We start from the raw sequence: 14,698 nt of genomic DNA, 5'->3' as shown, positions 1-14,698 counted from the left end.
CTCTCTTTGCAATGTTGTGTATATCTAAATAAATGGCTCACAATGTTAAAATAGCTACTAAAGAAATGTATACAGAAGTTATATCTCAGCAAGGGTGCATTTGATGGTAAATTGTATTATTAGCGTGGAAGCTGTAATACACTGGGGTCTGTGAAATGGAGTGTTTGCACGATGAGCATATGTGTAAATACAATAACGATGATGCATGCAACAATAAAATTAGATAACATTTGGATGTCTGTTTGCACACATTTTAAAAATGTAGCATATGTGAAAAAAAAACATGGCTTGAGTGCACATCAATTCCCAGGTGCAAAAATATCATCCTACATAGAGAGAACACATAAAAATCTAAATGGTGCCATGCAAACTGTGATTATTATCAAAATAATGCAAAAATCTGATAAATCCTTAACCTGCAGGTTTTTAAAAATAATGCAAATATTCAAATAACATATACAAAAGCTAAAGAAAAATCATTAAATCAGTTTTTACTGATTAAACAAAGATCAGGAATCTGATGAGGTGCAAATTGAAAGTAACAACAGGAAACAATGATGCTTACATTGCAGACAACATTGTTTTTCACTCAGACCAGAAGTGAGAGCTCATCAGTGAGTCTGACCCTGAGGGAGAGTCTCTGAGTACTGTGTGGAGCCAGCCCTGTAACCTCTGACTAATAGGTTGGCATAATATTGATCTGACTGTCTGTCCACTGAAGAACAATCCCCAACTCCACAATTGTCCGTACGAACACACACACACACACACGCGCGCGCAAACACCGGTGAGGCCTGGTCTGCCACAGCTCAAATGCCAAAGGGCTTTGAACTGGAGAGCCATCTTCTAAATCAGCCGGCCCATGCCTCTACACGGGCTCCGTCATTAGGTAACAGCAGCTTTAGTGATGAGGTTAAGTAGCTGCTGCTGGATGGAGAAGCATCAGAGCCACACAGTAGAGGACCAACAGCCTCTTCTCGCTGATTATCTGTTACCTAACCACACAGAGCTAACTTTGTGCTGCTCGGAACCCGCTGACGAGGTCAAAAGTTTCGGGGTGAGCAAAGCTCTCTGGCAGCCATTTCCTGGTTGAGGATTGTGATCTTATTGAGAAAAAAACCTCTGAGAAAAATTTACACAGAGAGTGGTGCATATTGTCAACACTGTGTGAGATTCACCTGTAAGAATGCATCATAATGTCACTGTTCACTGCTCAACAACTTTTCTAATTTCCTAATTTAAGTTTTCTCTCCTGACTCTGGGCCAAACCACTTATCAGTATGCAACATTATGATCCTGTGTGAGAGGTTATAGATGTCTGCTTTGTGCAGCGGGTGTTCCCTGCATCATTAGACAAAGCACAGGTCCGTGGACATCAGAGAGGAGCAGGTGATCTTCCCAGCAATCAGAGAACAAGCCCAGCTCTTCTGAGTCGACCGGTGACTTAAACGCACAGGGCTGTGCGTCATGAGCAGCAGACTAATGCTCAGGCTGACTGGATTACCCAGCAGGTGAATTTATTCTCAACCAGAACATGCTGAGAGTTGCGTGTTGAGCCTCTTCAGAGCCATTAGGGAGACACAGGTGTCACCTCTGTGTATGTGTGTGTGTTTGTGTTGGGTCTCTGTTTTTCTGTTCTGTATTTCTGCAGGACAACAGCACACGCAGGAGGGGCAATCCTCCGAAACTCGTCAGGGAACAGAGCACGAGCAAAGGAAAGAGCCTGAGTCACTGGAGACAGTGCATTGTACTTGTCACATAATCTAAATTTTTTTTCGGTCAGAACAGTGTCCCACAGTATCCACTAAGCATTTCACCAGGATGAGTCTCCACGTGGTTCATGTTGAAAGAGTTGGACAGAAGATGTTAGCACGGAGATGAAAATGGAGGCACTTTTTTCACAAGAGTGCAAAATCGTTCACGTTAAACACAAAACACACAGGCTGATGCACATAAATACAACACCACACTATATATCTTCTGCAGAGCAATTACATATGTACTAAAAGGATACAATTGGATTCTTTGTTGGGCTCACTTTTTTAAAAAGAAAAAAAAAATTCTCTTTTGATACCAGGATCCTGAAGCATGTTCTGTGCTTAAAGGGCTGCCAGTTAATAACACCAGGTTTAAAAAGAGAAAAAAATTCAAGAACAGGTTTTACAGGATTGCAGTGTTGAGATGACTGTGTATTTTACATTCATTGTTAAACAATGTTTTAATAGAAAAGAAAATTAAAAGGAAACTAACATTTCTAAATTTCTAAAAAGATGAATGCAAACATCCTTTATCTTAATATCTACCACTATGGTTGATAGTTACTTCACAGATTTTACACACAAATTATACGATCAGTATATAAAATACGATGCATTGTTACAGATTAAACTGCCAAACATAAATTAAATAGTTTAAATTAACCCCGACTTGACTCACTACAATAATCGAGTTGTGATCACATGTTAATGCAACAATAATAATGATCCAATTATACAATAACACAGACAGGGCCCTTCTGCGTAATGAGTACTTTTACTTACTTCTTAATACTTAGAGTACATTTTGTTGCTAATACTTCTGTACTTTTACTATTTTTAAAATTTTGAATGCAGAACTTTTACTTGGAATGGAGTTTTTTTTTTATAGTGTGATATTACTATTTTTCCGTTAAGTAAATGATCTGAATACTTCTTCCACCTTTGGTTCAGAGTAACGAACTTTTCAGTTTGCTCATTTTGGTTAACAGTACATTAATTGTGGCAATTACCTGTATTATTTCTGATTCTTTAAACATCACTTGTATTATTTTGTCTCTGGGTGTGAACCTAAATCAACTAGAATTTTTTTACTCAGCAATTTACTGCTGCCAGAAAAAGTCAAGAAAGTACTGTAGATATGAGACCACAGCACAAACACTATTTATAAATGCTACAGCAAAGTCACCTGCAGTGTTTTGGAATTTTTATCTGTTCAGAGGAGGCAGAGTGAAAACCAGCTACACCTCGACTTCAGAGAGCTGAGCGGCGCCGATAAGCTGAGTCAGGATGAGTCTGTGGACTCACGTCAGCAATCTATTAGAGTCAGAGCCAGAGTTTACTTATGGACGTTTTTTCACTCAGCGTCTCCACTGTGCTGTACCGCGACAACTATGACACCACGGGTCAGGTTTTTAAGTCCTCACCTGTCTGCGAGCATGAGACTTTGACATGAGGCACAACAGATTCCGTCATATTCGGGTCATGATGTAAAGTGTTAATTAATAGGAATGATATCAAAAATTGGACTTGAGTGAAAACAGTGAAGAAATGTGATGCATTCTCCTTAAAATACAAAAAACTCCCTTTTGACCTCCTGATGTGACATGGATTATACTTCCTTTTTTATTTATTGATCAGGGAAGAGCACTCACAACAAGATCCAAAATGCTGTGTAATGAAGCAAAGATGTAATTGCTGGGTCTACCACGTGAGTCAGCACTTTGCTAAAAGGCCACCTGCTGTCGGACGTGGCAGCAGATGGAACTGGAGCTTGGCTGGAGCTCTGAAATGGCTTAATGGAAGCTTAAATGACTCCTGGCCAGCATAGAGAGGGGGAGAGAGAAGGTTGCAGCCTCACGGATACCACACAGAGGTACATCTGGATGGGAGGGGCTGGCGAAGATCCGGAGAGAGTAGAGGATGAAGGGGAGGACGAGAGTGGTGGACGAGAAAAAGTGTAGCAGATACATTTTGGAGGAGTTGTCCAGGTGGGAGAGGGGTAGAGAGGAAGATTGGAGGAGGTGAGGATGACAGACACAGGTGTGGAGGAGGAGCAGATACCCTACGTTAAGGTGGTGAGATTATGCAACAGCGAAAAGCAGGTAAGCTGCTGATCTGCAGCTGCCTTGCACACATGGCCTTCCCTGATGCTTTGGCTTGTTGGAGGGACAGACACACACGTACACACACACACACACACACACACACACACACACACAGGGGAAGGTGCATTTTTACAGATTAAAGAAGTGACCTTGTGGCTACGTATTTAAAGATCAATGAGTGAAAACTTCTCTAAGGTGTCACTGAGCACCAGTGAGTCGGGTCACTTACTGCGAAATTCAGTCGTAGAAAAGTGGTAATGACGAGTGCAAATGCTTGCAGCACAATAAGAAGTTGCACTCATGCACGATAATTGTTCCTTGCAAAAATGTTAAAGTTAAAATAAAACTTTTTATGTTTACTAAAGAGACTTTAGTAAAAGAGAAACTTAAAGGCTCTAAAGTTCGGGAAACAACAGACTCATTCCACCTCCAATTAAACTGGAAGAGGCCGCATTCAAAATATAATACATGCATAAAAATCGTAAAAGTAAGAGCTCCTTTAATTTCCTAAAGAATGACAACAAATCCAATAAACAATATGTTAACAATCTCATAGGGTGAGTGTATGTTGATGATTAAAGATACTGTGATGACTTTGACTGTGGATTGAGAGGTGGAGTGGAGGTCAATGTAGTCACTGAACACCCATACCGTGGGCAAGAAGAAAATCTCTGGAGCCGTGTTTGTGAATTCGGTGGACTTTTACTTAGGAGCAGACACTCCTCCCTCCTTTGTTTTCTTTAGACAGAAAAGTACATCACGCAAATTCAAAAGCACACGGTTAAAATGCAGCCAGGTGTCAGGCTAGTTTAAACCTCTCACTAATGTGAAATGCTCTCTGAGACTGATTACACACTGGCCGCATGAGGACATAAGGACATAAGCGCACGAATGGATGCAGTCTGCGCAGCAGCTGTCAAGGCCCCCAGGACTGATAAACCCATTCAAACACATGCGGAGTCTTCATACTGCGGCAATGACGGGGGGGGGGGGGGCAAAGTGTTACTGACACCTAGTGGTTCCATGTTCAAATGACATTTGTGCGGGCGACCGGTTTGCACGTTGGCCCTAGCGCTCACACACTTGCCCAGTGGAGCTGTTTTTCAAATAGAGAGCCAGGGGAGTGCAACACATTTAAATGTCGGTCATGAACCCTTCTCGTTCGTACATATTAACCTGGTTTTGCCATGAAATCTCTTATTGCCTTCAAGCGCTTCCCAGGCCCACTTTGCAGGTGACACATTCAGTGTTTAGAGGAGCTTCCCACATATTCTCAGAGAAGCAGAATCTGCCCACATTTTTCAAAGCATCTTAAACCCTACCTTTTGTTGTTGTTGCTGTGACTTTATATTTTGTGGTTTTTGCTGCATGTTTCTATCATCCTATTCTAATTTCGATCTTTACCTTCTTTCCCATAAGGCACTTTGTAACTGCTATTTTTAAAAAGTGCCATAAAAACAAACTTTGCCTACTTTCTTGTGGTTGAGCTAATGTTTGCTGCACTGTGGCTTGGTGAGCTTGTATGACATTGCTAGAGGCAAACACAAGCAGCAGTTGTGTGCTAAAAAACTGTCCACAAAACCATTACTTTTATGGCATTTTATGGAACTTGTTCATGTGAATTTAAGCACATTTTACTCACCTGTATGTTATTATCATTTCTCATACTCCCAAAGTTCTCTTATTGTTATGATTTGTATATATGTTAAGGTAATTTATGTATTTATGTTTCTCACGTTAATCCACGCTTTCATGATGTACAAATCTCGTAGATTAGGATTAGAGTTTGGGTTTATACCTTGTCCATATTGTGTTGATAACAGAGTCCATATATTTTGTACATTCGTGGTCATACATTTTGTCAGTGAACTGTCTGTTTGCATTTACTTCAAAAAGCAGTTTTACTGCAACTTTTTAAATATTTTTCTCTTCCAATTATTATTTGCTGCTACAGTTGCTTAACTTCCCCTTTGAGGATAATCAGTTTCATGTAACCAAATCTCACAAATTTCCACTGAATATAGGGGAGTTGAATGAAGGTAACAAGCAGACAGAGTAACAGGGACATTGACTGGAAAAAGTAAGTGAACTAAGCAAAATCAGTGTCATGTGCTGTCTCTTTGTGGGTAGTTGGGTAGTTACTGACCTTTGATCGCAGTCGAATTGTTTAGTTTTGTGCACAATCACCACCCTGGAGCTTCTGCCTGCACGGTTTGCTGCATTTAATTAATCCCTCCCCTCTCCACCTCTCCAAAGGGTGTAGCTCTGTTCTGCGTTCAGATCTGCATCTCAAGTATCATCTGTTTAATCTTTATTTAAAGCAAGTGGGAGGTCAGATTGGATAAAGGACCAGCTACGTGTCTTCCTGCACCTTCCCTCCTCTGAACCCTCAGTTTCTACTCCAGAGTCGGGAAACAGCAGGGTTGGTGAAAAACTTTTCAAGTTCCAACTGAAAAGGTGAGACCTTCACTCTGAGTGAAATTAAATTGTGATGCTATTTAAAGTATTTCACTGCTGCACAAATCAAATACTTATCATTAGATGCATTTTCTCACTGAGCACCGATAAATTAAATTACATATATATAAATATGTAGCATGCATTTTTTTTTTTGCTTTCCTTGGTGTTTTATCTTTAGTGTCTCGTGGATTACTTGCGCACCAAATCAGCCATATTTTTGATTGCTTCTGGCATTATTGCCACCCAGCTTTACAGATAATCATTACTGCTTGCCTTTTGGTTGTTGTGTAACAATAATAATAGTAATTCAAAAAAAAAACAACGCTTATTAGACATGCTCAATAACTTTTCAGCCAAAATGAAGAGCCTCTTCTATGCCAGGTGTGTGAGCAAGTGTGGGGTTCAGCACAAGCATCTTGGCTTGGTAAAGCGACAAAACTTCACAGATCTGTACGTCAGCTGCAACATAAAAAGGTATCATGCAATTTGCAATTCACAGTTTGGGCATTAGGTTCCTTTAAATGTACAAACAGCAGTACTAATACCCTTTTGATTTAGCTCTGTTACTGTATTACCTTTGTCAATCCTAACCTCTTGTTTTACATTACATTATATGTTTTTATGCACAAACACAGACTCACTAGAATCTCATTATATTTACGCTACAGAAGAATCTCAATACTGAATTCAGTCTGTTCACTTATATAAAGTATAGTCTGATTAGAATGACTTGTGACAAATCAAGGTCTACCTGTTTCCTTTATCCATTTCATGATCCATCAATAACATTTTTTTTTTTAAATTTCACCAATAGTTTATTGGCATTCCTGCTAAAACAAATATAATATTGATTAAATATTCTTTACCAAGTTCTTACATCACAAGGCACATTTGCTCGCCTGTTTCAAATGATCACCGCTCTAACATCAGAATATACTGCTCTGATGTTTCATGTATTTCAACTATATAAAGATCTGCAGATAGCATTGGTGCCATGTCCAGAGCCTGTCTTTCCTTCACACAGACACAACAATAAATAACTACACACTCCAAACCTGAGCCAAGTCTTGATTTCCTCAGCAAGTTCAATGAGGCCAGTTTACATTTAAATATATGTAAAAAATAAATACCAAATAAGTGGGATGCTTAAAATGAAAGTCATAAAAGACAATTGCTCTCAGCTTTTTTAGTCTTCTTTTTGGTCTGAATATAAATGTCTAACTCAGGTTAGATGTTCAGTAATAAAAACAAAATGTCATAATGACAAGATTATTATGCATTATTTAGTATTATTAAGTATTTTTTTTTCGTATTTTTTAGTACTGGAAATATTGTTTCTAAAACAAACACCACTTTTGCTCTTTGTCCAGGAAATTTCACAGGACCTCTGTGATATACAGCACTGTGCAAAAGTTTTAGGCACTGAAAGTAAAGTAAAGTGAGGTATGTCCATGGTTTAATTTATTTTATTTTATTTTCTGATGAACTTCATATATAGTGCAGTAAACAAAGGAAAAACCTTTGCCTTTAAATCAGCACCGGTTCTCCTTGGTACACCGGCACACAGTTTTTCAAGGTACTTGGCAGGTAGGTTGTTCCAAGCATCTCGGAGAACTTGCCACAGTTCTTCTGGATTTAGTGTCTCTCAGTGTCTTTTGTGTCTTCATGTAATCATAGACTGACTCCATGATGCTGAGATCAGGCCTCTATGGGGGCCAGACCATCTGTTGCAGGGCTCCTTGTTCTTCATGTTGCTGGAGATAGTTCTTCATGACTCTGGCTGTATGTTGGGACCGATTGCATGATGGATAAGAGTCAAAATATGTAAAGTGTCGAAAACTTTTGTACAGTACTGAGGATTGATTCTAAAAAAAAATGTTATTTTAAAATGATGATGATGATGATGATGATGATTATTAGTGGTATTAGTAAAAGAAGTAGTATTGTTGTTTTTGTTGTTAGTTCATGTCACTTTTGTCGCTGTTAAAAATGCTCTTATTTTGAAGTCCTCCAGAGTCCCTGAGTAGTTCTTCCTGGGTCAAGAGCAGAGGGAAACCAAAACAAGGAGCATTTGTGAGTGCAGTGCGGTCCATTCCCAATTTCTGAAAGCTTACAGTATTACAGTAAATTACAGTAAATTAACATCTGTGTGTGATTAATGAGAAGTGATTTGAGTAGCCGAGGCATCCATCTTGGAAACTAGCATAGCAACAGGTCCTGATGTTTACACACACATCACTAAGGCAGTATTGTGACGTCAAGCACTCAGCATGTCCCCCACCAATGCCTTTGGGCCCCTTTTTTTTTAAATTTCAGCGGTGGAAAGTAACAAATTACATTTACTCAAGATCTGTACTTTAGTACTTTTGATGTAACTCTACTGTACTCGAGTACCTCCATTTCATGCTACTTTAAACTTATACTATTTCAGAGGGAAATACTCTGATTTTTTACCCATTTAGATGTATTTATCAGCTCAGTTAGTTTCTCCTCAGTTTAACAATTTAAATATACTTTCTACAGTTGCCCCCTTGTTTTATACTATATTTTATCTCCTCTGTCTCTATTATCTCTCTCGTTCTCCCTCCTTTGCCTGTAAAGCACTTTGTAACTTCTGCTTAGTAAATAGAGTTTACTTGCTTGCTTGCTACAGGTTATGGAAGAGGAAAAACCATGGGCTCTGATCTCAGAGGTGGGCGAGCACGGTTACCTTGAAGAAGTTACTGATATAATGAAACAACACTTTCAAATCATCTGCCACAGAGACTTCCTACAAAACCCTCTGCTGCACGGTCCTAAAATCCAGGCCGTGTTCATATGGAACGCCTGTCCTGCAGCCGAGCCTTCACTGCTCAGTTTACTTCCCTCACTGAAGGTGGTCGCCAACGGAGGAGTGGGCATCGACCACCTTGATGTGCCGCACATCACCAGTCTCGGGGTGAAGGTGACCAACACGCCCGGCGTGGTGAGCGATGCCACTGCAGATATCGCCATGGGTCTGCTTCTGGCTTCGGCACGGAGGATTGTTGAGGGTGAGGTCAAAGGTCGACTCACTCCTGACCTAATGCAAAACAGTTTTGGTGCAGTTCTAAAACCGAGACCAAGACAGAAACATGACGCATTTATAAAGTGTTTGTAGCAGAAGGCCTAAGAAGAGGCAGTCAGGTGCTTCAATACTGCCAATCACGGCAGCTCCTCTCTGTGAGCTGATTTTCCCTAACCATTACTTTACATCACCCCAACATGAGTATAGTATCACGCATTCCTCCTACAGCATCCCACATCTGCTTCCAGGGGCAGAGTTAAATTTCTGTCTCAGAAAACAACGAAATTCCTGTCAGTGCATGAAGGGGCACTTTTTTTAGTCGTATCATCTACAAGTTGTAGAACCATGATGTGCTTCTCTTTGTTAAATTAATTTATAAGGCTGTTGCATTTGGTTGCATTTTCATGCTGTGCACAGCACTGCCACTACTTTAAATACTGTGTGTAACCGTACTGCTTACATGATGCATTGAGTCAGAACTGCTTGTAGTAACCTTGCTGACGGGATCCACGTTAAATGTGTATGGAACAGCTCATCAATGTGTGGAAAACTCACACAGTGACAGGTTAAGTGCCGTTAAATCCTGCATGGAGCTATTTTAAATATGTAATCAGTCAAAGGTAAAATCAGGCAAAATGAAAAACTGTGGATACATTACAGATACCTGTTACTGAAGTATGACTGAGGTGTTCGATGTAGGGGAAAAAGCACTTTATTCATTCTACAAACAGTATTGGATGACTGTATTGGCAACAATCAGTCTTTAATTTAGCCCAGCACGCAGTACAGTGTTATTTTGAAGGAAACTTTGGTGGACGGTTTTCAGAAAGAGAGAATGAACAGAGGAAAAAAACATAGGAAACCCAGCTTTACAAAATATATATGCACATATATATTTTTGGAAGTGTGGTTTAAGTCAATCACCACTTAACTTAAACTTGTGTACAGTTTACTGTGTGACTGTTGAAAGCCAATCACGTCAACTGTTATTGTGTTATTGCTGAATGTCTACTGGACAATAAAAAGAGGTCCTGGTGAAATGTGGGGGTTGTGGGCATGTGAACCTCATGGTGTGAAGACTGACAAATGAAAGGCTCTTTTGGAAAGATAAGGGAGCAAATCTGTCAGATATTATGCACCCATCTCGTTTCATACAATATTTATAGCTGCCGCAAAATGGCTTCAAGTAAAGTACAAGGTTGTCAAATATGCAAGAACTGATTCTTTGGATTATTGGGGGAAGCTGAGTTCAGGATGTTAAAACAACACATCAACTGAACTGATTATGAATGCATTTGAGATCAAATGGCGTCATCTGAATATTTAACTGGGTTTCACAGCTGATTTTGACTTGATTTGACTGGAAAGGAAGAAAAAGGCCACTATCTCCCGCAGAGGACTCTTGAAAGCTCTGAGGTTCCGGACCACGCCTGAGCCCCTCTGGCTGGCTTAACATTTAGGTGGAGGCCTCAGCGCCAGGCCACACCACGAGCCTGAAGCTCAGCGGCGCCACCTGGTGCTGAGGCCCCTACCCACAGCCGTGTGTCAGTGGGCTGATGGTCAGACTTTGACTTTGTCACTGGCTAATCAATTCAAACATATCAAGACATTACAGTCAAATAAAACAATACTGGTTAAAAAATTATTTTAAAATGTGCCAAGTCAAAATTTCTATAATAAATTCTATTGCTTTCCTCTACTCTTAAATGAAGGATAGATAACGACTTTCATTATCTATCTAACTGAATTTGTAAATTAATTTGTAAATGATTTAGGGTTTTAGGGATTTAATGGTTTTACTTTATTGTATTTACTAATTATTCTACCTATCTTAATACATTTCTCAAATAATTTGTCTCCAGCTTTACAGTTTACAGTTTTGGTGTCTCTTTAAAGATAAAAAAAAAAGATAATGCATCAAATTTAATAGCTTTTACAAAATGGGTTTTGCGAGTTCATTTATAATCAATTATCAAAACCTGAAGTATTTACAGCACACTCCATCCTGCATATGTTATACACTCGAGAGGACTGTAGCTAAATCTAATGTGTCTGAGACCCCTGCAGCAGAAGAACAGGATTTCGGAAAAATGTTAATTAATAAATGTCTTTTGGTCCTTCTCTCTATAGGTCACCTAATAGCTGTTGACCCCAAGACCAGCCATATGCGACAATGCCAGATGGGAGTTGAAGTCACAGGGTCGACTCTGGGGATCATTGGAATGGGACACATCGGATACAAAATCGCTCAGAGAGGCAAAGGATTTGACATGAGGATCCTATATCACAACAGGAACAGAAGGTAAAATTGTAATGACAAAATGGTTAATTTGGTTCATTTAGAAATGTCTTTTTTGAATAAGAAAAAAAAAACACAGGATCCATTGCACAGAAGGAAAAAATATGATTTTTTACATCAGCTGAATGACCTTGAATTGAAATCCTCTCTGTAATGCCTCTAATCTCAAGATCGTAACAGTCCCACTCAAGAATAGGTTCAAAATTGAGGCATTTTTAACATTTTTAAATGTATTAAATTAATTTATTAGATGCTAAAAATAATGCTAAAGGACATTATTAAAGATGATCAGAAAAGAAGATTTATTCAAATGTAAGCTACATATTATGGCATTAAATTTGCAGACTGATTTATATTAAACACAAGCAAAACATCCTGAAACCATATCTATTGTGTAGTAGGAAAATGAAGCTGAAAAATATTATGTTTGGCAATTTTTGAATGGCAAAATTTCATGACAAAATCCAATAATGGACAGAATAAAGGCCAACTTGTATATATATCACTACCGAAACCACATATCTAAAAAATGATCAAAAAATTTAAGCATGGAATCGAGGAGACAGTGTTAACGATCACCCTCATCTTGTCCCTCTGCTGCTCAGGAGTGTTGAGGATGAGCAGGCGGTGGGAGCAGGTTACCGCCAAAACATGGATGACCTGCTTAAAGAGTCGGACTCTGTGATGCTGGCGGTCAACCTGACCCCTGAAACCACCCGTCTGATCGGCCAGAGAGAGTTGTCCCTCATGAAACCCACAGCAACACTGGTCAACATCAGCAGAGGTGAGGACAATGTAAAGAAACCAAAGAGATTGTTAAGGTTATTCTGAAACAGTGGTCTGTTAGCCTAATTTTGTTCTTTCTGTGTCTCAGGTCTGGTCGTGGACCAGGAGGCCTTAGTTAAAGCTCTGCAGCGTTCTACAATTCGGGCAGCTGCATTAGACGTGACTCACCCTGAACCTTTACCAAGGTCTCATCTGTCTGAAAGCAGCCACACTCTTCAACTCTTCACTATATTTTTAACTGTACAAAATTGATGGCTTTACATACATATATACATAGTATGCACTCACATACACGGTATTCGGGGACCTCAGCACTTCAAATAAAGTGTTAAGGGTCAGTGCAAGCATTTGAATAGAAAGTCTATATTGTTCTATCATTTACACATAGAAACCGTTGTTTTCAGCATGGGGTCAGGACCCAGTTTTACTTGTATTTCTACTTCTTATATAACTCATTATTCTGCCATTTATTTTATTAGTTGTTTAAAGCTGCACTATTCAATGTTTTTTTAATAACAATGGATCAAAAGATTATGTGTCACTTATATTTACGAACCCACAGGGAATATTGACCCTGCAGGTCTATAGCAAAGACTTTTTGCCTCTTTTAGCTCGTTGTTTTGGTTGTGTGGAGACCAAAAACAGGGCTAAAAGGAGATGGAATATTGGACTTAAGTTTCTCAGGTGGATAGAAACGTGGCTCCAAATAAATGGTAATGTTGCTCCACGGCTGCTGGATGTGTAGATAGGCAACTTTTGCTAAAAAGTTTGCGACAACAACTTTATAAGGTGAAAATATGTCATTCTTGTGTCTTCACCTTGTTTCAATGCCCCTCAAAGTGGCTGAAAAATCAATTAACGCAACTTTAATTTTTTTTCCCCTAAACCCCTTGAAATTTTCCAACCACATTTGATATTTAAACAAAGGAACAAATAGACAGACAGACAGACAGACAGACAAAAACAACTCCTTGCTGACTCCTAACAACTCCTCTTCTTCATCCTGTGCAGGGATCATCCTCTACTTGGTCTTTGTAATGTGCTGATCACACCCCATATTGGCACCCACACTTACGCGACAACCAGAAGGATGGTGCAGAGGATGGTAGAAAATGCTGTTGCTGCAGTGAAAGGCCTACCTATTCCCAATGAAGTCAAGCCAGAATGACTTAACCGTCAATACATTATCTGTCTGAATTTAGAAATGCTGAATTGTTGGCATTTTTGTCTCCACTAAGAAAAAGATGAAATGCTTTTACTTCCTCATAAATGAGTTTTTACCTGTTTGGTTGTACGTTGGTCTATCTAATGATCGGCCACAATCACTGTGATAAACATGACCATTTACATTACATTAAGATAACTAACGTATCAATTCAAATCACGAATCATGAATAAGTGTTAGATATCAACTAGCATGATGATTTTAATGTTTAAGTATAACCTTAAAACTTTATTCAGATTAAATGATTGTTACACTAAAATGCATGTAAAAGTTTTACAACAAAATAAAATAGAATGAAATAACAAAGCTACCTCAAATTTTGAACTTTGCACACTTGGCTTTAGTTCCTTGAATTATATAGCAGACAACTCATCGTCATGTCAGATCTTCACCATAATTAACAACTGTTAAAGCATTTGTGGTCGGTTTAGCTTGCAGAGTTGGACCTCATAAATTACTTGCTTTTTGTGAATAATAGACCAATCACAATGTTCCTCACCTCACATTCCCTCTATGCCACAAGTCGAAGACAGCCCTCGCTGCTGTTTTCAGATTATTTTCCTGTGCTTAATGTCTAAGTTCACCCAAGAAAAAATAGCAATGTAACACAGGTCAAAGACAATTACATTAATTAATAGATAAACAAATAATCAAGCCCGCCTCCGATCAGTCTCAGGAAATAACAGGTCTGAAACTCAAAGCTCAGGTTGAAAGGGTGAGTCTTTCTTGTAAAATTAACACATATGATGGAAGACATTGTTATTAAGAATATTCTAGTGTCACAGACATCGAAACAAAAACCTGGAAAACCTGTGTGTATCTTTTTAATCACATATATTAAAATGTATCCATATTATTGGCACGAGACTCATGTTAATCATTCAGTTTTAATTTCTGTGCATTTCCACTAACGGTGATTTGCTAAATTCAAATCACACTGAATGCTCATTTTTATGCAAAGGATAATACTTTGTGTCAGTGTTTTATAATCTTTTGTTGATAATGTGCATATCAAAACCC

The 14,698-nt window shown here is 39.0% G+C and overlaps 1 protein-coding gene across 1 annotated transcript; it reads left to right on the top strand.

Annotated features, from left to right (window-relative positions):
• The first annotated feature begins 6,102 nt into the window (after positions 1-6,102).
• Positions 6,103-14,539, top strand: zgc:136493 (uncharacterized protein LOC692276 homolog). Its single transcript, XM_040121022.1, has 8 exons — positions 6,103-6,319; positions 6,676-6,796; positions 8,329-8,395; positions 8,976-9,354; positions 11,499-11,670; positions 12,273-12,451; positions 12,542-12,638; positions 13,465-14,539. Exons 2-8 carry the CDS (start codon positions 6,681-6,683, stop codon positions 13,619-13,621), a joined length of 1,167 nt encoding a protein of 388 aa, XP_039976956.1. The 5' UTR covers positions 6,103-6,319; positions 6,676-6,680; the 3' UTR covers positions 13,622-14,539.
• Positions 14,540-14,698: the final 159 nt, after the last annotated feature.

Source organism: Xiphias gladius, chromosome 24, assembly GCF_016859285.1.
Source record: "Xiphias gladius isolate SHS-SW01 ecotype Sanya breed wild chromosome 24, ASM1685928v1, whole genome shotgun sequence".
Classification (NCBI taxonomy): domain Eukaryota; kingdom Metazoa; phylum Chordata; class Actinopteri; order Istiophoriformes; family Xiphiidae; genus Xiphias; species Xiphias gladius.
Note: the sequence above shows the minus strand (reverse complement) of the source record. Positions and strands in the feature narration are given on the sequence as shown.

Excerpts from the sequence above, each read along its gene's own strand:
- zgc:136493 (XM_040121022.1), top strand. The coding sequence starts at position 6,681 with ATGAAGAGCCTCTTCTATGCCAGGTGTGTGAGCAAGTGTGGGGTTCAG. Across the intron at positions 6,797-8,328 it reads GTCAGCTGCAACATAAAAAG|TCCTCCAGAGTCCCTGAGTA; the intron begins GTATCATGCAAT and ends CTTATTTTGAAG. Across the intron at positions 12,639-13,464 it reads CACCCTGAACCTTTACCAAG|GGATCATCCTCTACTTGGTC; the intron begins GTCTCATCTGTC and ends CATCCTGTGCAG.